The 25,000-nt window shown below is 47.5% G+C and overlaps 2 protein-coding genes across 2 annotated transcripts in view; one reads left to right on the top strand and one right to left on the bottom strand.

Annotated features, from left to right (window-relative positions):
• The window catches only part of bcap31 (B cell receptor associated protein 31), an 8,583-nt gene extending 8,142 nt beyond the window's left edge, over positions 1–441 (top strand). The window contains exon 8 of the mRNA XM_079359566.1: positions 1–441. This exon is cut by the window's left edge and continues 1,288 nt beyond it. The gene's annotated coding sequence lies outside the window, so the exon portion shown is untranslated.
• A 1,404-nt stretch (positions 442–1,845) lies between these two features.
• Positions 1,846–25,000, bottom strand: part of slc6a8 (solute carrier family 6 member 8) — a 31,307-nt gene continuing 8,152 nt past the window's right edge. Inside the window, exons 2-13 of the mRNA XM_079359562.1 lie at positions 19,270–19,401; positions 17,465–17,732; positions 16,170–16,302; positions 11,475–11,609; positions 10,756–10,859; positions 10,409–10,533; positions 9,072–9,184; positions 8,832–8,969; positions 8,649–8,751; positions 8,210–8,310; positions 7,955–8,125; positions 1,846–7,068 (exon numbers count right to left, since the gene is read on the bottom strand). Coding sequence (XP_079215688.1) covers positions 6,934–7,068; positions 7,955–8,125; positions 8,210–8,310; positions 8,649–8,751; positions 8,832–8,969; positions 9,072–9,184; positions 10,409–10,533; positions 10,756–10,859; positions 11,475–11,609; positions 16,170–16,302; positions 17,465–17,732; positions 19,270–19,401 — 1,658 coding nt within the window. The 3' untranslated portion in view covers positions 1,846–6,933. The remainder of the gene's footprint in view (positions 7,069–7,954; positions 8,126–8,209; positions 8,311–8,648; positions 8,752–8,831; positions 8,970–9,071; positions 9,185–10,408; positions 10,534–10,755; positions 10,860–11,474; positions 11,610–16,169; positions 16,303–17,464; positions 17,733–19,269; positions 19,402–25,000) is intronic.

Below are 25,000 nucleotides of genomic sequence, written 5' to 3'. Positions count from 1 at the left end.
CTGTGTGACGTCTCTGCCAGGCTGAATGTCTGAACGTCCATAAAAGGACTTCCTGTTTCTGCTCTCTGTTCTCACACTCACCTGTTGTGACTGTACGTCGTATCAGGTGCGTTGATGCTGAGTGGAACCTTCATATTTTGACGTGTGAGAGTCTGCAGCCGTGCATCCTCGCCACACAAACGCACGTTTATCTGACCGCCGCTCGATTCAAACCGAACTTCACACGCTGATCGATGATTCAGCAACTTTCAGAACATTTCCTTTTTTTTAGTTTTCTTCTTTATTCCACTCATTTGTTTTTTGTAGATCTCTTCACAGGCTGTGAACATGTGTTTTAAGTTCTGTTAGCCTCCAGGGGGCGCTGTTTACAGGAAACCTCTGTGGTGGACTGTATCTGGACTCTGCTGAAATAAAGAACACCAATAAAGCGTCCACAATGTCTGCAGGTATCTTCTTGTCTGTTCACTGAGTCATGTTGGTGCTCGCCTGGTGGGATCATGAAGCGGGAACCTCCAATGTTCAAACATGAATCTGACACTGAAGTGTAACATCCTGCAGTTCCTGGAGTGTCCACTAGAGGCTGGCTGCAGTACCTGGAGTGTCCACTAGAGGCTGGCTGCAGTTCCTGGAGTGTCCACTAGAGGCTGGCTGCAGTACCTGGAGTGTCCACTAGAGGCTGGCTGCAGTACCTGGAGTGTCCACTAGAGGCTGGCTGCAGCAGCACAGGAAGTCACATACACACCCATTCAAACAGCCTGTTTTTACAGCAGACATGAACATGTTTACAGCCTGCTTCAAAAAACCAAATAGGTGTGATTAGCTCATGTCTCCATCCACACACACTGTACGGGGGGAATGTTTTCATGACTCAGCAGTTTTGATTGGATGAAGGATCAGAGTTATTCACAATAAGGCGTGTAGCTGAGCTGATTGACAGGTGGGCGCCGTGTAACGGTTTGTCAGGAGGCACTCGGGCTCCATCCAGTAATATTTACAGTCCATAGTGCTCTATGGGAAGATATGGTGTCTTTTAGACATTTGCCGTGTTGGGAGTTTCCTGTTTGTAGTGACTATTTCTAATCTTGCTTTTAGTCATTTGCTGTGTGGAAAGTTCCAGACGTGTAAAAATCCCACTTTAACATTTTCCAGTAAGAATCTTCAGAAAGCAGAAAGATTTAAACTGCAAGTTTAAAAATGGCCAAATAAATGAACGTGATATTTGTACTTAGAGCAAAGCATTTAGTTCAGTGGAGTTCTCCCCGTGCACGTCGCCGCCTCGTGCACGTCGCTGCCCCGTGCACGTCGCCGCCCCGTGCACACGCCTGTCAGTCTAAACATAGAGGCTCGCCGTGTCTTCCTCTGAATAAAGCAGCTGTTGGTCTAAACGGGTGTTTGACTTTAGAAACCGGTTTGAGCCGCTCTCCTCGGCCGTCTCAGCGGATCATCTTTCGGGGCCGACCCGAACGCCTTGTGTCTAAAACTGCTGAGAGGACAAGTTCTCAGGCCAGGAACTTAAGCCCCCGGTATTTCGGTCCTCTGCTTCCTGGAAGTTCAGACCCCAGAGAACCGTACCCCGTCTTCAAGCAAAACCACATTTAGTCAAACGACAGGTCACCTTCTAAACAGCGGCTCCCTGTCCATTAATGCAAAGTGGCAGATTTTAACCTCCTATAGAAGCCGGCGGCGGCGCGTCATCGCGGGGGGCTGGACCAATGGGAAAAGTTGTATTTGTTGCGCGTGCACCGTGAATGTTTGGAATCTCCAAACGTTTCTTCTTGTTTTCTTTGATTCTCAGTCAGCTTGCAGCACCAACAAAACAGCTCAGTAACCATGGAGACGGGTCAGTTGTTTATGACGTTAGTTTTATTGCCATTGGTTTAGTCTGACGTGAATGAGCACAGTGATCACAGCATGGAGACCCTCACAGGGGTCAAAGGTCAATGAAACACAGGTGACATCATGGGGGCTCTATGGCTGGTGACACGCGGAGCCCCTGGCGTCTATCATTAACACAGTTATTAATTCATTCAGCTACTTTTTATTTTCTCTATTCTACAGTTATGGATGGAAGACTGCATTTACAGGAAGTCACAGAGACACAGGTACATTAAAAATGGCCGACAGTTGGATGAATGAGGTCCCGATGTTGGATCAGTTTTGGGCTGGAAACAGACGACACTGGCCGAGCCTGATCAATGATCAATGACACAAAATAAGACTCTCTTATAAGACTTGATGATCGACAGCTTCTGTTTCATCTCTGATTTCTACGAGGATTTGATCAGGAATGTCAGCAGGTAAAATGTTAATCACAGGAAGTAGAATCTAAAATATCTGTTTCCTATGTTTGTGTTTAAAAAGAGTCATGGCTTCGAGGATGCTCCTGTTTGCAGACGATGTTGTGCTTTACTTCAGAGTTAGTGTCATGCTAAAGCTTCACATCTCATGTCAGATTATTAGTTTAAATCTTTAATTCACTTTGATTCTTTTTGCTGTTTGTTGTTTGTCGGCAGAAGAAGTGGAAACCATGAAACAGATCAAAACATGAAGTCCAGACTCTCAGCCTCGTGAGCTCGACCCTCCTCTTCAGTTAAACGCCGATGTTTTGATTCTCTGTTTCCAGCCCAAACACAATGGGGTTTCCCACGACAGGAGAGCGCCCCCTGCTGGTACCACTGCTACTTTATCTGACCTCAGGTCAGCTTCCCAAAAAAACATGGAGGTAAGAAAGTTCTTTAAAGTCATGATTCAGTATTTTGATTGACAGGAGCACCAGTGACATTTCAGGAGACTGAAAAGAAACTAAAACAAGTGTTTGTCCGTGTTCCCGTAAAAGTTCCACAGTTTTCTTTTAGATTTTTGGAGATTAAAATCACTTTGGCAATGTTTTTGGCTATAAAATCAGCGACACATAATAAAAACACCTGACGTAAAAGAAAGCTGAAAATAAAAAGATGTGATCACGTTGTGATTTGAAAAGCCGAGCAGTGAGAGTCAGGCGCTCTGCTGACGTGTGATCGACAGAACCCGCGATGAAGACCTGCAGCAGGAAGCTCACACACCTACACACGTTTCCTTTTTTACTGTTGGACTTTTCAATTAGTGATTTGACAGCTGCTGTGATGTCATCACTGGAGACTCGTTAATGATTGGTCGAATCTGTTGAGTCACGATTTAAAGGACGCGGTCTGAATCTCTTCAGCGTTCCTGCCGTTAACAGCTGGAAATCAAATCAAAATGACTGATTTGTATTTTTTCGCGGCTCGTCTGTTTGGGGTACCAAGTGCAACGAGCTGACCCTAAGGGGCGGAGCCAGACACACTGCAGTGTGTTTATTGGTTGAAAGATTAGTCACTTCCTGCGTGACAGCGGACAAACTCAAAACATGTTTAAATATCTCGTGGATTCCCAACGCTGCAACTAATGTCAGTGCGTAGCTCCGCCCCCATCACGTGGCTGGCGGTGTTATCACCGTGCTGTATGGCTGGCGGGGATCATCATGTTTTCCTGCTTCGGCCTCCATCACAGATTCTGTCGCCTCACTTGATTTGTTTTTTGGCTGCAGCTCAAAGACGACATGAAACCTCATCATGTGCACATTTACAGTTTTCACATGTTCGTTGATTCTTTTTTTTTATGGCTGTAGATTTTACGTTTTTCTCGCTCTGACCCTCCCAGGCTCCCGTCGATGACAAAAACATGAAAAAAACGACATTAATAATAAAACTTGAAAATGTCAGTTTGATTTATATAAAAAATACTGTTAGTGTATGTTAGTTTAATTAGTCAAATATTCTTTTTAAATGGCACATTTGATCTCTAATCTCTGGATTAATAATCTCACGTTGAACCTGCAGAGCAGCCAATCAGCACCAGCGACACGGTTCAGCTTTCAGCCAATCAGTTTCATCGTTCAGACTCCAGTCGATGAATTTAAAGGTTTCATGAAGATTTGAGGATTTGGGATTGGAAGCTTTTTCAACGACCTCGTCCACACGTAGGCGGGTATTTTTAAAAATGTAGCCAATCAAAGCCCTCCGCCAAGGTCAGCGTTTGGCGAGACGACTTTGTAAATAGAAGGGTCGGTGCAGAGGAATGGCGAGAACAACGTTCCCTGTCAAAGACGTAGTTGTTGACTTGGCGTGCTCGCCACAGCCGTGACAGTGGACGAGGCCGAACTCTAACCGTCTCCAAACCAGGAAACAGGAAACAGGAAGTTGATTAGAGATCAAACTGAATTCAGATTTTATTTTATGTTCGTCAACGTGGTGAAGATACATCAGCTGGCTCGGAGCTGATTGGTCCATAAATGGTTCTGTCTTAAAAACTGGTTTACCATATATGGTATCAGTGTGTCACATGGCAGTTCAGCAGCTTATCGAACCTTCTGCTGTCGATTCCAAATGTGTGAAAATATAAAGATGATTTGAGCCGTGGGGGGTCCGAGGGAAAAACAGATTTTCTTGAAAACATACAGAGAAAAAAATAATCTAAAGCTAAAACTCTTCAAACACTTTTAGCACTTGAGCAAATTAGAAATCAAAAAAAAAGTCAAGAAACATTCCCTTTGTTGTGTTCAGAGCCACACGAAGCCTCACATCACTGCATCGCAGCAAACCCACCAAAATAAAAACAAACAAGCCCCGCCCCCTGCTGCTTGTTCACGTTAGCCAATCAGACACGACGGAAAGCTCTCTCAGCACCAACATGAAGGAAGAAGACGTGAAAAGTGACTCAGCAGGATTCTTACAGTGTGGGATCATGTACGAGGTTTGACTCGTCGGTCTGCAGCTGCTGCTGCTTTTGCATAATAAGCTCAAAGAAATGTTATTTTGAAAGTCTGAACAGGAAGTGAGGTAGCCTGATGCTCTGGTTGGTTGCTCCGTGGGCGTGGCATCGCTCGTGCTCGCTGGCTAAACGTGAACAATCAGCCTCATCACAGATCTCTACTGCATCAAAATATAGATAAAACACATATTTAATATATATTTATATTTATATTTATATATTTCTGTCGTTCTGTATCAGCAACAAAATAAATCTCTGATCGGTTTTACAATATGTAAAACAAAACACCTCGTCCTCTCAGTTCACTTTACATTCCAGTCAGCAGCTCACTCTGTGATTGGTGGATGGGGAGTGGTTGCTAGGAGACAGAGTTGTAGACACGCCCCCCCCCCCTGCAGACTGCTGATTGGCCGGGATCGACCGTTTGGGCTCTGGAGTTAAGACAACGACATAAGGCAACGCTCGGCAACAAGCTGAGTCCTCCGGCTCTCATCTCGACCACGAACACCAGGAACGAGGTCCGGCGTGTTTTTATTGTTGTAGTGATGATTGTAGTGAAACGGGACGAAGTGAATCTATTTATCACTAAAGTAAGTGACGAGCTTGGTGGGAGGAGCTCCGCGTTGTTGCCGCCGACGAGACGAGGCAGAAAGGACGAAGAAGAAGAAGAGTGAAGGTGTTGGCATGTTGGAGCCCGGGTCTGGATCGGCGCCCCCTGCAGGGCGTGTCATCGCTCCCTTTGGCACTTCATCGAGCTGGGGACGCAGAAACGAAGCACGACCTTCGACCTGACTCTCCTCGCGAGGAGGCGGGACGTGAAGGGTTAAAAATCAGATCAGGTGAGATTTCACTCATTTTTTTCTCTCATGTTGACGTGTTGACAGGTTTCCTCCTCCTGCAGGGATTAACTGACTGTGGCTGCTTTTCATTGGACGACTCAGTGATTGACAGGTGGATACTTTCAGCTCCACACAGACCCTCATTACGCTGTGTGACCTCTGACCTCGGCTGGATCGACATGAAACAGACTGAACTTTGATATTGTACATAAAGCAGAGTTTAGGATGAATTAGGATTATTGATGATTATTTAGGATTATTGATGATTATTGATGATTATTGATGATTATTGATGATTGAGTTTCTCAACCGTCAGAGAACAGTGACGACCTCTCTGTCACATTTATTAAACTTTATAAAATGATTTAAATAATCTGGAAACAATTCATATATTATTTTAAAGATTATAAACAAAAATGGCTGAAATCTCACCGTGATCAGTTCTAAGGGGATCTGGTTTGGGCGGGACTGTGGATCAGGGGTCAGAGGTCAGATTGAGAGCTGCTCACACACTGACGACACAGTCTGACGATGCGTTCAGGATCCTGGCAGAGTGGTGAGTTCAAGGACAACTTTTGCTCTTCAGTCTTCAGAGAAACATTTGGGAAACAAAGAGGCTTCTGGATCTTTCCCTTCGACTTCTCTTCTCACGTTTCCGCAGCGGGCTGAAGAGCTCCTGTCACGCTCAGCAGGTCGGTCCGTCTGTCTGGAGAAACGACCGTCACACAAACACGGCAGGAAAAGAATCTGAGGAAACGTGAACGTTGGAGCTCAGGAGCTGCAGCACCGTCGTCGTCCTGCTGCTGATGATGATGATGATGATGACGAAGAGTGAATAGAAGCAGTGTTTGTGTGGAGGCATCTCCAGCCTGAGACCAGACTGAATTGATACCGTTCACCGAGGATTCAAGTGGATTTGATGGGACTTTCAGCAGCGAGGAACATCAGTCCGCCCCTCCGGGGTCCGATGTGTGGTGGGAAGATCGCATCCTTTGAATTAGTCAAGGGGAATAATATTTACATGTACTTTCATAGAAGCAGAGGAATAGAAAGAAGACCTGCTGGTTTTAATCAGTGATTCTGGAAACAGGGAACTTTAGTGGGTCAGGTTTGAGAAATCTGCAGAGCTTTGGTCTGGAGGAGACGAATCCATCGTCACCGATCGATCAACTGTCGATCTGATCGTCTGTTCTGATGCAAGGGTTCAGGAAGGAGGTATTCTGCAGGTTGTGGAGGTGTCAGGGTGTCGGCCATCTTGTCTCAGGGAGGGTGGATGGATGGAGTGCTGTGATTGGTGGAGGCCGCCCTACATGACGCTCTCAAAGATGATGACCTTGTTGTCATCGGTGCAGGGAGACAGAGAGGTCAGAGACTTGATGTCGTGGGCCATGTACTCCATGTGATGAGGCCCCCACACGGGGCAGGTCAGGTGAGCCCAGCGCTAAGAACAAACACACACAGGTTAGCATACGAGCATGACACGCTACAACAAGGTGCTAAACAGCAAACACACACGTTAGCATACGAGCACGACACGCTACAACAAGGTGCTAAACAGCAAACACACACGTTAGCATACGAGCACGACACGCTACAACAAGGTGCTAAACAGCAAACACACGTTAGCATACGAGCACGACACGCTACAATAAGGTGCTAAACAGCAAACACACACGTTAGCATACGAGCACGACACGCTACAATAAGGTGCTAAACAGCAAACACACACGTTAGCATACGAGCATGACACGCTACAACAAGGTGCTAAACAGCAAACACACAGGTTAGCATACGAGCACGACACGCTACAATAAGGTGCTAAACAGCAAACACACACGTTAGCATACGAGCATGACACGCTACAATAAGGTGCTAAACAGCAAACACACAGGTTAGCATACGAGCACGACACGCTACAATAAGGTGCTAAACAGCAAACACACAGGTTAGCATACGAGCATGACACGCTACAATAAGGTGCTAAACAGCAAACACACACGTTAGCATACGAGCATGACACGCTACAATAAGGTGCTAAACAGCAAACACACACGTTAGCATACGAGCACGACACGCTACAATAAGGTGCTAAACAGCAAACACACAGGTTAGCATACGAGCATGACACGCTACAATAAGGTGCTAAACAGCAAACACACAGGTTAGCATACGAGCATGACACGCTACAACAAGGTGGTGAACAACATGACACCTCACGGTTTGATAGGATAGCGTACGACACGTTAAACAGACTCGTTATCAAACACGTGATGCAACGCTGCGTTTGACCACACGGTGAGGATCTGTCAGTGTTCGGGGCTGCTGACCTCTTTGAAGGTTCCCTTGGCTCTGAACAGTTTGTAGATGAGGCTGATGGGGATGCAGAGCATGGAGGACAGAGCCAGACACCAGCCAATCACCTCGCCCCACCACGGGTACACGTACTGGTTGTTGTAGGTGAGCGGCTTGTAGTTAAACAGGTGGAACAAGAAGATTCCCTGCAGAGAGAGAGAGAGAGTGAACCATCTGTGTGTGTGTGTGTGTGTGTGTGTGTGTGTGTGTGTGTGTGTGCTGACTCTCACCATGCAGACACATGGAGTTATAAAGGACCAGCACCATTTCATCCAGGGGAACGGCCTGTAGCCAATCATACGAGCGACGTCGTCCATGAAGCGGTCAGCACCTGCAGCGAATCAGAAAACATCCCTGACGCTCTTTTTGTTTCCTGCTGCACAAATCACATCAATCCATCCGTGCACATTCACACGCCGTCAGGGTTCAGTGTCTTGCTCAAGGGCACGTCGGGCTTGTAGCTGGGGATCGAACCCTCGACTGGATCACATCATGGATCCAAACCCATCGCCCCGCTTTCTTAACCTCCACTGGCTCGCCGTCCCCCAAGGGTCGGGTTCAAACCTTCAACCACCCCCCCCCCCCCCCCCCACCCCCCATCCGAGCTCCTCCACCCACACTCTCAGAACCTCCTGTGTGTGTGTGTGTGTGTGTGTGTTTCTTGCGTACCATAGACCCAGGCAACGACGATGCATTCCCAGAATGCTTGCCACAGCAGAGTCATCCCGCTGGCTGAGTAGTAGTCAAACAGCTGGAAGATGTACATCCCTCCCTGCAGAGAGAGAGAGGCTGTTTCAGTGTGTGAGCTGCTGTGTGTGTGACGCTGGGATTGTTCTTCAGCTTGTCTCTGACCTGCGTCACCATGGAGAGGTCGATGACGAAGCACAGCGAACAGCAGATGGCCACGGCGATTTCTCTTTTGTAGCGATGGAACTGCTTTCCAGGAAACAGATCCAGAATTCCAGTCACAAAACCCTCGACCCCGACAAACTGGAGACACGGAGAGAGAGAGAGAGTCAGGACGATGAGCAGCAGAATCCCTCAGCTCGTCCACAGAGACAGACAGCGAAGGGTTAAAAGAGCCCAAATCACCTGACTGTCCAGTCCCAGCAGCAACAGCATGAAGAAGAAGAGCGCCGCCCAGAGCGGAGCCACCGGCATCAGACTGACCGCCATCGGGTACGCGATGAAGGCCAGACCGGGACCTGAAACACGCACACACACACACACACACGCACACACACACACACACACACGCACACACACACACACACGCACACACACACACACACACACACACACACACACACACACACACACACACACACACACACACACACACACACACACACACACACACACACACACACACACACGCACACACACACACACACACACACACACACACACACACACACACACAGAAATGATCAGTGATCCAGGTGAACGGTTCACAGCTTGGTGCTGTTGGAGAAAGAGCTCGTGGTCAGACGCTGCTGCAGCCCGTGAAGCTGCTCTGCTTCTCGCTCGCCCGCTCACTCTCTCTCTCTCTCTCTCTGACCTCGACCTGCTGACGGAGTTACATAGCGCTGAAAAGTGGCGAGCGGCGCTCTGTGGACACGAGAGAGCGAGACACCGTCCTCCCTCTAAATATCTTAAGAGGAACAAATGATATATTGTTGCTTTGAGTGTCTGACATGATGACACATTAGAGTATGAGAAGTGTTGAACTTTAAATACTGACATGTTCGATCTTGTTTCAGTAACGTCGTGTGTTCACGAGGAGCCTTTAAGTGTTTTTATAATCTGCAGCTCCTCACATTCCTCCAGCACGAAGGTCTGAATGAACCCAGAGGACTGTTTGACTTGTACAGTCATTAGCCAACTGTATGTGTATTAATAGCTCTGAAGCACATGATGTGACACACACACACACACACACACACACACACAGGGTTATATTTAGTCTCTCCACAGAAGGCAGCGTGTTGCGGCGCTCACTCGGTCTCACATGTTTTCATGTCTCCTCTTTCTCGTCCATGTTCTCGACCTTTACTGAATCACACCGTCGTCCATGAACGAGATTTATTCTGTTTGTGTGTCAGTGAAATGAGAGCGTCTCATTTAGTGCACCACACATTTACAGTGTTAGCCTCCCTGAGTGTGTGTGTGTGTGTGTGTGTGTGTGTGTGTGTGTGTGTGTGTGTGCAGCATTAACTGATGATTATTTAACTCTCAGCTCATGACATGTGGCTCAGCTCGGACAGAAACAGCGAGCGTTAAACACAGAAAGGTGAACACGTCAGAGTCGAAGGCGCTGCGTGTTAGTGTTGGTAAAACATCTGAAGAGACCTGAGATTCTTGATTCAAGCTAACGTGTTAGCGTGTTCTGACGTTTGAAGGGAACAGCAGCCGTGTTTGTTTGTTACCTGATTCGGCCACCTGCGAGATGTCGACTCCCTGCTCGTTAGCCATGAAGCCCAGAATAGAAAACACGACAAAACCAGCAAAGAAACTGGTTCCACTGTTGATCAGAGCCAAGACGAAGGCGTCTCTGCAGAGAGAGAAACTACGGATTAACACAAGACAAGACGCTAAATACCTGAAGTACTGTTGTGTAAAGTTTGTGTTTGGTCCTCAGTTTGGAGGATTGTGGTCAGGGTGCCCACATGTACAGTTAGACAGGAATGTGTGTGTGTGTGTGTGTGTGTGTGTGTGTGTGTGTGTGTGTGTGTGTGTGTGTGTGTGTGTGTGTGTGTGTGTGTGTGTGTCGTACTTGTAGCAGTCGTTGTTAAAGCGGTTGTAGCTGCCCAGAGCAGTCAGCGCACCAAGTCCGATGGCGTATGAGAAAAAGATCTGAGTGCCGGCGTCGATCCACACCTGAGAGGAGAGCAGACGTCAGCTCGTCACTGAGCCTTACAGGCAGAACTCAGGGCGTCTTTACCCGTCACTGAGCCTTACAGGCAGAACTCAGGGCGTCATTACCCATCACTGAGCCTTACAGGCAGAACTCAGGGCGTCATTACCCGTCACTGAGCCTTACAGGCAGAACTCAGGGCGTCTTTACCCGTCACTGAGCCTTAGAGGCAGAACTCAGGGCGTCTTTACCCGTCACTGAGCCTTACAGGCAGAACTCAGGGCGTCTTTACCCGTCACTGAGCCTTACAGGCAGAACTCAGGGCGTCATTACCCGTCACTGAGCCTTAAAGGCAGAACTCAGGGCGTCATTACCCGTCACTGAGCCTTAGAGGCAGAACTCAGGGCGTCTTTACCCGTCACTGAGCCTTACAGGCAGAACTCAGGGCGTCTTTACCCGTCACTGAGCCTTACAGGCAGAACTCAGGGCGTCATTACCCGTCACTGAGCCTTACAGGCAGAACTCAGGGCGTCTTTACCCGTCACTGAACCTTACAGGCAGAACTCAGGGCGTCTTTACCCGTCACTGAGCCTTACAGGCAGAACTCAGGGCGTCATTACCCGTCACCCTGAACTCACCTGAGCCTCCCCCAGTTTGGACCATTCAGGTTTGATGTAGTACATGATGCCGTTGGTGGCTCCGGGAAGCGTGACGCCTCTGACCAGCAGGATGATGAGGACCACGTAGGGGAAGGTCGCCGTGAAGTACACGATCTGAAACCAACACGCCAGGATGTTCAGTGAAACACACGTGACACACTCTGTCAACAACGTCACACTTAAAGAAACAACAACAGACCAGTGATGCTGCGTTTGTGGGCGGAGCTAACTGACTGGGCCGTGTTGATCCATTTAATAATGGTGTTTCTGTCACCACGGTCCAGACTCGACCTTCATGTGTGTGAAACACTGAAACAAAAGTTGAACCGGTCGACCTTCATCACAGTGTGAAGGACAAACAGAGGTGTGGTCTCTGAGTCGGTTCTGTGGGAATCCACCAAAGAAAACAGCCGAGAGGAAACTAAACATGAACCTGATCTGAGGAAATAAATGGAAGACTGTGTACACACACACACACACACACACACACACACACACACACACACACACACACACACACACACACACACACACTCTCTAAAACACACAAACATGCACACAGAAGAATTTGGAGTTTCAGCACCATGGAGAGCGTCTGGTCCCAGGTGGAGTCGAGTTTCAGTCAAATCACAGCAGAGAACATTTTTTCTACAAGAAACACACACACACACACACACACACACACACACACACACACACACAGACACACACACACACACACACACACACACACACACACACACACACACACACACAGACACACTGGAGTTCTAAGTTGATTTTCTGGCTGATCTCTGACTCTGCTCACGTTCAGATAAATAAACAAACAAGATGAGAAAACAAATGTCAACAAACAAACTAATAGTTAACATGTTTATGCTGACAGTGACGGGCGACCAACAGTTCTATGAATGGACTCTCTCTCCCCCCACCCCACCCCTCTCTCTCTCCCCCCCGCTCTCTCTCTCCCCCCCTCTCTCTCCCTCTCTCTCTCTCCCTCTCTCTCTCTCCCTCTCTCTCTCTCTCTCCCCCTCTCTCCCCCCCCCCGCTCTCTCTCTCTCCCCCCCGCTCTCTCTCTCCTGCTGAGGATCAACAATAGACTGTGTTTCTTTTGGTAGTGAGAGCCGTGTGAACGCTGCAGACTGCAGATAATACTGATCATAATAATAAACTTTATTCATCATCAGATATGAGACAAAGTCTGAACGCGGTTAAAAAATAACCTGTGTACGTGTCGAGTGTCAGGAGGTTCACTCAGCCATAAAATCAAATATATGTCGATCAAATCAAAGACAATCAAACATGTCGACTTTATAAAACAAACAGAGAGAAGGAGACGCTGTCGCTTCACTGCAGCTGCTCTCATTGACTCTTTTTACTGCCTCCTTCAGCAGAAACCTTGAAGCTGTTTGCAACACTGTGTGTGTGTGTGTGTGTGTGTGTGTGTGTGTGTCAGAAAGACAGAGACCTTATCTTAAACACGTGTGTGGCGTGTGTTCACAGCATCGTTTTGAAACCGCGACGTAACGACGGCCCGATGTAGACAACACAATGATACACACACAGTGACACACACACACACACACACACAATGACACACACAGTGACACACACAGTGACACACACAGTGACACACACAGTGACACACACAGTGACACACACACACACAGTGACACACACAGTGACACACACACACACAGTGACACACACAGTGACACACACAGTGACACACACAGTGACACACACAGTAACACACACAGTGACACACACAGTGACACACACAGTAACACACACACACACAGTGACACACACACACACAGTAACACACACACACACAGTGACACACACAGTGACACACACAGTGACACACACAGTGACACACACAGTGACACACACAGTAACACACACACACACAGTGACACACACAGTAACACACACACACACAGTGACACACACAGTAACACACACAGTGACACACACAGTGACACACACAGTAACACACACACACACAGTGACACACACACACACAGTAACACACACACACACAGTGACACACACAGTGACACACACAGTAACACACACAGTGACACACACAGTGACACACACAGTAACACACACACACACAGTGACACACACACACACAGTGACACACACACACACAGTAACACACACACACACAGTGACACACACAGTGACACACACAGTAACACACACAGTGACACACACAGTGACACACACAGTAACACACACACACACAGTAACACACACACACACAGTAACACACACACACACACACACACAATGACACACACAGTGACACACACAGTGACACACACAGTAACACACACAGTGACACACACAGTGACACACACACACACAGTGACACACACAGTGACACACACACACACAGTGACACACACAGTGACACACACAGTGACACACACAGTGACACACACAGTGACACACACAGTGACACACACAGTGACACACACACACACACACACACAGTGACACACAGTGACACACACACAGTGACACACACACACACAGTGACACACACAGTGACACACACAGTGACACACACAGTGACACACACAGTGACACACACAGTGACACACACACACACAGTGACACACACAGTGACACACACAGTGACACACACACACACAGTGACACACACAGTGACACACACACACACAGTGACACACACACACAATGACACACACAGTGACACACACACAGTGACACACACACACACAGTGACACACACACAGTAACACACACAGTGACACACACACACACAGTGACACACACACACACAGTGACACACACACACAGTGACACACACACAGTGACACACACACAGTGACACACACACAGTGACACACACACACACAGTGACACACACACACAGTGACACACACACAGTAACACACACAGTGACACACACACACACAGTGACACACACACAGTAACACACACACACAGTGACACACAGTGACACACACACACAGTGACACACACAGTGACACACACACACAGTGACACACACACACAGTAACACACACAGTGACACACACACACACAGTGACACACACACACAGTGACACACACACACAGTGACACACACACACACACAGTGACACACACACACACAGTGACACACACACACAGTGACACACACAGTGACACACACACACAGTGACACACACAAAGTGCTTCATCTGTACGACCAAGTCAACACACAGGTGACCCTGACTGATCCATCTTAGTGGATTCATGTGTGTGTGTGTGTGTGTGTGTGTGTGTGTGTGTGTGTGTGTGTGTGTGTGTGTGGGTTCAGAGTCCGTCAGGGTCCAGTTCAGTCCGTCAGGTCCAGGTGTGATCAGCTGATCCTGCACCTCGTCTCTGTGTGTCTCTCAGTCACGTCCCACTGCAGTCAAGCTGCCCTCCCTCTGAACCACCAATCACAGGCTGCCACCTCACACCCACCACCGGCCCTCCTCTTCCCTGCCCTGTCGTCGTCATGGCAACGCTTAGCCTGCCATGTGACAGCAGTGAGTACGGGTCTCATCGTCACAAGCCGATGAAGCACACACACGCGCGCACACACACACACACACACACACACACACACACACACACACACACACACACACACACACACACACACACACACACACACACACACACACACACACACACACACACACACACACACACACACACACACACACACACACACACACACACACACACACACACACACACACACAGCTGTATGGTCTCATTTGGAGCTTGGGGCTTTAAAGCGACAGTCCAACTTCGATTGGATGCTGGAGGACACTGTTAGCTTAGTTTAGCTGTTAGCTTAGCTTAGCTCCATCAAAGGAGGACAGACAACTTTTTAAATGATGACACTGCTGGATTTCCTTTTTCATATTATAACGTGCAACAACATTAAACACAGAGTGTGTGAAGAAGCTGACCAATTAGCTGACAGGTGACCTCTGACCTTCAGCAGGGTTATGTAATTGAGCCCAGCTGTAAGCTCACTGAACCACCTGACAGTCAGTTTGATGCTCTGCATGCGTGCGTGTGTGTGTGTGTGTGTTCTTGATTTTATGACATTGTGGGGACACACTACCAGACTGACCTTGTGGGGACCAAAAATGATCATTTATAAATTGATTTATGATTTGGCAGCAGCTCAGTCTGTGCACTGTTATGTAATGTTGGGTCGGTTCAAGTCCAGGTCCAGACCAAAGTCTGCAAATTAAACTGGGAGCTGGAGAGGTGCCAAATCACTCCCTGAGGACTGCTGAGATGCCCTTGGGCAAGGCACCAAACACCTACATACTCAGGAGCGCTCGCTGTGTGCTTTGTCGTGCAAATGTAAAGTTAAACAGAAAAACAAGCAAACAAATGTGACAAATATGTGAAATGCGTTCATTAATATTTGCATTATTGTTACCATGACTACGACATTTTGCAAAGCTAAAACAGAACAGCCACAACGCTGAGCCTTCTGCTTTCATTGATGAAATGTTTTTGCTAAAATGTAAGTGAGTTATAAATATAAGTTATTGTTCTTATTTAGTTTAGTTTCTCGGTTTATTTGACCACGCACGACTCAGCTGTTTGGCTCCGAGTTAGCTCTTAAAAAGCACGTACCTTCCCGGTGGATTTGACTCCTTTCCACACGCAGAAATAAACCATGACCCAGACGGCCATCAGACACAACATGAGCTCCCAGTTAAACTCTCCAACATCGTCCAGACCAGTGGAGATGTTCAGCACCTTGTTCCTGCAGACAGAGGAGAAACATCCTGCATGTTCAAAACATTCAACATTTACTACACTTGTTTTAGTGGCTACTTAGCTTAGCTTAGCATGAAGCAAGCTAGCAGGAAGAATCACTACTGACATCAGCTATCAGTGAAAGCCTTATCAACACCAGCAGTCACAGTGTAAAAAAACACATCTACACTGAGGCTTATCAGACGGCTGCTTCTGCAGAGTCCATAAAGTCCTGATAACACTCATGTTAAAGGACTTTGTCCAGATAACACTAAGTAAACTGATTTAAAGTCTCATTTCCAATCAAATGTAGACGTTTAGAAGTTGAGTATGCACAAAGACGAAGGTGTGATGTCCTCATTATTTAAAGGTCAGGAGCTCTTAGAAGAACCATATCTGTTTATTCATTAACTCTATTATCCTCACACTGTCTTTAACAATCCTCCATCCTGCTCTGAGCTCAAACATGGAGGAGCTCTCACCTCAAACACATGTTCACCTCCTTTACTGCGCGGTGTCACACACACACACACACACACACACATCCAGAGAGCACAGATAACACACCAGGTCTCCTCACTCGTCAGTGTGAACGGAGCCAACAGGACGTGATGCACGTCTGATCTGAAGCATTTCTAACCTGATGACACTAAAATCCCCTGTGAGGTCATCATGGCTGCAGACTGACACACATGAGTCACATTCTTTCCTACGACTCCGACGTTACTGATTTCACATGAAACAAGATCTGAAGAAGAAGTGACAGAAAACTGGTTTTTCCATGTTCGCCTGCTGCAGAGGAAGAAGATATATATCAGGATGTGACACACACACACACACACTCACACACACACACACACACACTCATCCTTTACAGTCAGTAACTAAACATATTTATTTATTTGATCATCTTATGTCTTGAACTATAAACTGATCACGTCTATGTTCTTTTTTTTAAAGTCTTCAGATGGAAGCAGAATCAATCAGCTGCTTTTTAAACCATCAGTATTATAATGGAAGACTTTAAGGAGTCAGCTGACAGTGTGAGCTCTTCATGGTGCTGCTTCGTACAGGACGTGATCGTACTGTGAGCTCTTCATGGTGCTGCTTCGTACAGGACGTGATCGTACTGTGAGCGTCAGGTTCAACATGAAGCACAGTAAACTCACTCCCAGAACTCGATGACGGGCGATCGAGCCTCGGCCAGCTGGCTGCAGGTCAGGTTGCCGCTGATGGTGGTGTTGGCGTAGCTGGCGTTGTTGCAGTCCTGGTGTCGGAAGATCTCCAGGCAGTTGGGCGTGTTCCACTTGTTGTTACAGGTGGACCAGGGCAGCGTGGCGTTGAAGGACTTGATCAGGTAGTAGAAGCCCCACGCCAGCACCATGATGTAGTAGGTGTTACAGAAAAACACAATCACCATGGAGGCGTAACCCAGACCTGAGACAGAGGAGGATCAGAGGAGGATCAGAGGAGGACAGCCTGAGACCAGCAGCTTCAACCAGAGATAAAGGAGCAAAGTGAAGCGTGCAGGAGAACTCCTCCATCACCAAGATCCTGCATCCACACCGAGAACGCTGTCAACATGTTTCTGTTCTCTTTGATAACCAACAAATCAGCGAGACGCCTGAATTCTTACCTGTTTGTTTGTTTTTATTATTGAAGGTCAAATCAGTTGTTGCTGAAAGGGTTAAATCACTCTCATGCATTGAAACGTAAAGTTGGGTATCATCTGCATACAATGACAGTCACACATCAAGTTGACACAGATTCAGAGTTATGGATGTTTTTTACATTGTAACTATAAACTCAAAGTGTCCTGAAGGTTTATGAGCGTCAGACAGGAAACTGAAGCCGAGGTCGCTCAGCTCAAGCTTCCTGTTTTCTGGGTCAAAACTGTAAATGTGGATTTATACGTTTATGAGCAGCAGTAACACACGGTCACAGATCAGCTCTGCCTGTCCCCGACCTCCTGATCACCTGACCTCCTGACCTCCTGAACACCTGATCACCTGACCTCCTGACCTCCTGAACACCTGATCACCTGACCTCCTGATCACCTACTTTTTGAAGGTGTTTAATAAAGGGGGCGGGGCTTATAAAAAGCTTTTGTTGTGTTTATATAAAAAGCACAGACAGAGTATTACACTTACTAACTGTGCACACACACACACAGCTCTATTTAAACAACATGTGGATCAGAGATCATCTATAGAAACATGAAGAGGATGAGCGGAGTAAATAAAAGGTTCCTGTAGCTGAAACTTTGTCTGAAAGTGTTTTTGTTAAGTTGTAATCAGCTCTGCACACTCTGTCCAGCACGTTAAACAAAAGCCTGCAGTCAGCTCGGCTCCGTCCCGCTGAAAACACAACTTTGTATCTGACACAATCTGACTGATCCCTTTCACCTCGAAGCTTCACACCGCCTCTCTCAGCTGATACGTTTGCTTTCACACTGCTCTGTAGAACACATCAAGTAACCTGAAACTGAAACTCTGCTGCAAGAATCTGAGCAGCTTTCATGTGTTTCTGACAGAATCTGGTTTTGACTATTCAGCTCCCTGCAGACAAGGCTGTGTGTGTGTGTGTGTGTGTGTGTGTGTGTGTTGGCACGTACAGCGGGCTCACAGATTATCACCTCCAGCTGAACGTGACACGTTCATTCACTCTCACCTGCAGGGTTTTTTCCTCTCCTTCTTTAAAAACGTTGCGTTCACACGTCGTCTCTGAACCTTCATCACACGGCTCACACTCATCACCGCTGTCGCACAGCGGGACACAGAAAGTGTCCTGAGCTGTTTACAGGCTGACAAACTGCTCGACTGCCAGCACCACGAACTTATCAGTTACACTTTCACTCCTCAGAGCCAACGCATCTGAGAAGCTGTGAAGTGAAAGTGTAACTGAAGCCTCATGGGGTCAGAGGTCAGAGAGAGACATGAGCTCCCAGAACACCTGAGATGGACACGTACTGTACCTTTAAAGAGCGGAGCGATGTTCCACACGTTGATGCTGCCGGCCTTCATGAACTGTCCCAGAGCGATCTCCAGGAAGAAGATGGGGATCCCTCCGACGAAGACGATGATCATGTACGGGATGAGGAAGACGCCTGCAGGAGGAGACAAGGTCACGATCTTTAAAATCACACACAGTCGATTATACACTAACTCACACGGCCGTTTTGGACGCCCCTGGGTTTGCCAGATATGAGAGCAGTTATCAGGTGAACAGGTGTTGCAGCGATGGAAGCGGGCAGTGGAACTGCTTCAGATAGAAGTGATTGTACCCGAGCTAAAAAGCCTCTGCATGTTTCTAATAAGCTCCAGCAGCAGAAAGCTGCTCAAACTAGGATCAATGTTGGAGATGAAACATGGAGAGAGGTTAGAACGCAGAAAGCTTTACAGACCCATGCAGAGCTGGCTAGACACTGAAGCTACAGTGTCTCTACATGCAGAGCTGGCTAAACACTGAAGCTACAGTGTCCACCACATGCAGAGCTGGCTAAACACTGAAGCTACAGTGTCCACCACATGCAGAGCTGGCTAAACACTGAAGCTACAGTGTCCACCACATGCAGAGCTGGCTAAACACTGAAGCTACAGTGTCCACCACATGCAGAGCTGGCTAAACACTGAAGCTACAGTGTCCACCACATGCAGAGCTGGCTAAACACTGAAGCTACAGTGTCTCTACATGCAGAGCTGGCTAAACACTGAAGCTACAGTGTCCACCACATGCAGAGCTGGCTAAACACTGAAGCTACAGTGTCTCTACATGCAGAGCTGGCTAAACACTGAAGCTACAGTGTCCACCACATGCAGCGCTGGCTAAACACTGAAGCTACAGTGTTTCTACATGCAGAGCTGGCTAAACACTGAAGCTACAGTGTCCACCACATGCAGAGCTGGCTAAACACTGAAGCTACAGTGTCTCTACATGCAGAGCTGGCTAAACACTGAAGCTACAGTGTCCACCACATGCAGAGCTGGCTAAACACTGAAGCTACAGTGTCCACCACATGCAGAGCTGTGTGAGAGGAGGGGGGGAGACAGCTCTCTGTGATGATTAGAGTTTAGACTGCAGTACTCATTTTAAACACTAGGGGGATACAGAGATACAGACTGCTCCTGTAGGGGAGTCATTTGGGACGTCATGTTTATTTCAGCAGCATCATGAGGAGAGATTTATGTAACTGACGAGGAAGAACGTGACTCTTTATTCATTTTTAATTCAAATGTAATCCTGTCTGAACAAAGTGAAGGACGAGAGGACGAGAGGACGAGAGGACGGATTTACACCCCCTTTATCTCGGAGGGAAAATGTTTGGACACTAAAAGTGAACAGATGTGGAAAGATGAAAAGTGAGGAAGGATTTCTGATGGTGTTTCAGTCCGAGCCTCTCGGGGACTCGTGTGATAAATATGAAACACACACATGTCCACTCAGGGCTTCCGTAGATCACATGTTAATGACACACTGTCTCTTTAAAGATTTAATGAATGAATACTCCTAAAATACTCTCTCTCCCCCACTCTGATGTGGGGCGAGCGACATGAATGAACAATTAGTGATGCTCTCTCTCTCTCTCTCTTTTGTTGTTGGCATTTTAATTGCTGTGATGGAAGTCCACACACACACACACACACACACACACACACACACACACCACCAACAGGGGGGTAACTGGGTCACAGTGCCAACAGGAACTGGTATGAATGGAATTAAACTGGTATGATACTGGGAAACAGGGAGTGAATAGAGGAGGGGGGAGTATGTGAGCCAGGAGTTACATAACAGAGGCTGCATTACATACAGAGCTATTATACAAGGGGGGGGGGGACTCCCTCGGGTACAATGCTCTATAACAGCTGATTATCTAACGTAAACATTTGGTTCAACTCGAGTCCGACTGCAGAGTTAGTGTGGACTACACACACACACACACACACACACACACACACACACACACACACACTCAGGTGAACATTTATAAAAACAATGAATCTGAAGGGGAGATAATGAACGCATATGGAAGTATAGCTATTCATTCATATTTACACACACACACACACTCTCTCACACACACACACACACACACACAGACTCTATAGCTCAGCTGAGCAGAAAAACCAACAAACTGTCATGAGTCACAATGCAGCGAGAGAGAGAGAGAGAGAGAGAGAGAGAGAGAGAGAGATAGAGACGGGGGGCTGCAGCTCATTAACATCTCTCAAAGACTCAGAGCTACGTGGCGTCATGCCGTTAGCTTATCAGTAACTCAATGATGATGAGATTATAAAGAACTATACACACACACACACACACACACACACACACACACACACACACACACACACACACACACACACACACACACACACACACACACACACACACACACACACACACACACACACACACACACACACACACACACACACACTGCTGTTTCATTCAGAATATTTCCTGGTGTAGATTCACATGTTCTATTTAGAGGGGGCGAGAGAGCGCTCAGCAGGGGGCGAGAGAGCGCTCAGCAGGGGGCGAGAGAGCGCTCTGCAGGGGGCGAGAGAGCGCTCTGCAGGGATGGTCATAGAGCAGGTAACAGGTGAGCGAGGCGGGACACGCCCCGCTCTGCGTGGTGTCAGCTAACTCGTCGAGCACGTGGTCGCACTCGCAGCTGAAAGTGAGACACAGACAGAAATAGAGCCGCTGCTGCAGTTAGCTTGCTAAGCTGCAGCGCTACACTTTGCTAGCTAAGCTGGCTAATCCGAGGTAAGTCACTGGGTTAAGTACGGCGAGGCTGACAGGGCCGATGACTGAGCACGAGCTTTGACTACAAGATTTCACAGGAACACACAAATATTTCACGAAACAGAGACGGGACTACTCGTCTGTGATTGGACGAAACTCAACTTTTCTTTTTTAAATAAATATCTCCCATTTCTATTTTCAAACTTCGCTCAATAAGGATGTACGACTGCAAACAACCACACTAGGAAAGGAGGAGAGGAGGTTAGGAAAGGAGGAGAGGTTAGGAAAGGAGGAGAGGAGGTTAGGAAAGGAGGAGAGGAGGTTAGGAAAAGAGGAGAGGAGGCTAGGAAAAGAGGAGAGGAGGTTAGGAAAAGAGGAGAGGAGGCTAGGAAGGCAAAAGTTTAAAACTTAGAGCCTGAACTCAACATTTTTGAAAAGTTTCGGTCTCAGAGAGTAAATGACTCAAGTGAACTCTGAAGCACTTCTGTGGTTACACACACACACACACACACACACACACACACACACACACACACACACACACACACACACACACACACACACACACACACACACACACACACACACACACACACACACACACACACACACACACACACACGTTGATCCACGTCGCTCTGAGCAAAAGTGTCACACTGCATCTGACCTCTCGACAACACCTGAGGTTAGGTCACCTGACACAATGTGGTTTTGCTCAGGAAATGGTGCACGAAGGCGAACAAACACGATGCACGACAAATGTGACGGCTCTGAGAAGCAGGAATGATCACATGATCAGATCACATGATCAGATCATCACTATTATCAAAACAGAAAGGACTAAATCAAAGGCACCAAACTGCATGATCTTTTCTGACATATTCAACAGAGAAGAGGAGGTTAGGAAAGGAGGTGAGGAGGTTAGGAAAGGAGGTGAGCAGGTTAGGAAAGGAGGTGAGCAGGTTAGGAAAGGAGGTGAGCAGGTTAGGAAAGGAGGTGAGCAGGTTAGGAAAGGAGGTGAGGAGGTTAGGAAAGGAGGTGAGCAGGTTAGGAAAGGAGGTGAGGAGGTTAGGAAAGGAGGTGAGCAGGTTAGGAAAGGAGGTGAGGAGGTTAGGAAAGGAGGTGAGGAGGTTAGGAAAGGAGGTGAGGAGGTTAGGAAAGGAGGTGAGCAGGTTAGGAAAGGAGGTGAGCAGGTTAGGAAAGGAGGTGAGGAGGTTAGGAAAGGAGGTGAGGAGGTTAGGAAAGGAGGTGAGGAGGTTAGGAAAGGAGGTGAGCAGGTTAGGAAAGGAGGTGAGCAGGTTAGGAAAGGAGGTGAGCAGGTTAGGAAAGGAGGTGAGGAGGTTAGGAAAGGAGGTGAGGAGGTTAGGAAAGGAGGTGAGGAGGTTAGGAAAGGAGGTGAGGAGGTTAGGAAAGGAGGTGAGGAGGTTAGGAAAGGAGGTGAGGAGGAGCATCATATGAAATGGTTTACAGTACCGTGTTTCTGACCCCCGTCTGCTGGCTCAGGACAGACTTCACCTGAACCAGTAAAAGAAGAAACCCCGCCCATCCTTTGGGCGCCGTTTGACCTTTAGTGAATTTAAAAGACTCCAAATGTTTGAAACTAATTAAAGGAAGGAAGAAACGAGGAGGTGAAGTCGAGTGTGCCTGACTATCTGATCTCTGCCAAACTGACCCCGGATCACAGGGACGCCTCATCACGCCGCTGGAGCCAACCAACTTTAATCAACACTCGAGGGTTTATTCATCACATTAACACTGAGGACCACTATCTACAGAGACACTGAGGACCACTATCTACAGAGACACTGAGGACCACTATCTACAGAGACACTGAGGACCACTATCTACAGAGACACTGAGGACCACTATCTACAGAGACACTGAGGACCACTATCTACAGAGACACTGAGGACCACTATCTACAGAGACACTGAGGACCACTATCTACAGAGACACTGAGGACCACTATCTACAGAGACACTGAGGACCACTATCTACAGAGACACTGAGGACCACTATCTACAGAGACACTGAGGACCACTATCTACAGAGACACTGAGGACCACTATCTACAGAGACACTGAGGACCACTATCTACAGAGACACTGAGGACCACTATCTACAGAGACACTGAGGACCACTATCTACAGAGAGACACTGAGGACCACTATCTACAGAGACACTGAGGACCACTATCTACAGAGACACTGAGGACCACTATCTACAGAGACACTGAGGACCACTATCTACAGAGAGACTGAAGGGACAAAATAAATACAGAGACACTGAGGACCACTATCTACCGAGACACTGAGGACCACTATCTACAGAGAGACACTGAGGACCACTATCTACAGAGACACTGAGGACCACTATCTACAGAGAGACACTGAGGACCACTATCTACAGAGACACTGAGGACCACTATCTACAGAGACACTGAGGACCACTATCTACAGAGACACTGAGGACCACTATCTACAGAGAGACTGTGAGGACCACTATCTACAGAGACACTGAAGGGACAAAATAAATACAGAGAGACACTGAGGACCACTATCTACAGAGAGACTGAAGGGACAAAATAAATACAGAGACACTGAGGACCACTATCTACAGAGAGACTGAGGACCACTATCTACAGAGAGACACTGAGGACCACTATCTACAGAGACACTGAGGACCACTATCTACAGAGAGACTGAGGACCACTATCTACAGAGAGACACTGAGGACCACTATCTACAGAGACACTGAGGACCACTATCTACAGAGAGACTGAGGACCACTATCTACAGAGAGACTGAAGGGACAAAATAAATACAGAGACACTGAGGACCACTATCTACAGGGAGACTGAAGGGACAAAATAAATACAGAGACACTGAGGACCACTATCTACAGAGAGACTGAAGGGACAAAATAAATACAGAGACACACTGAGGACCACTATC

This window comes from Symphodus melops, assembly GCF_947650265.1.
Source record: "Symphodus melops genome assembly, chromosome: 13".
Taxonomy (NCBI): Eukaryota; Metazoa; Chordata; class Actinopteri; order Labriformes; family Labridae; genus Symphodus; species Symphodus melops.
The sequence above is the reverse complement of the archived record's forward strand: the minus strand, read 5'-3'. Positions and strand labels throughout refer to the sequence as shown.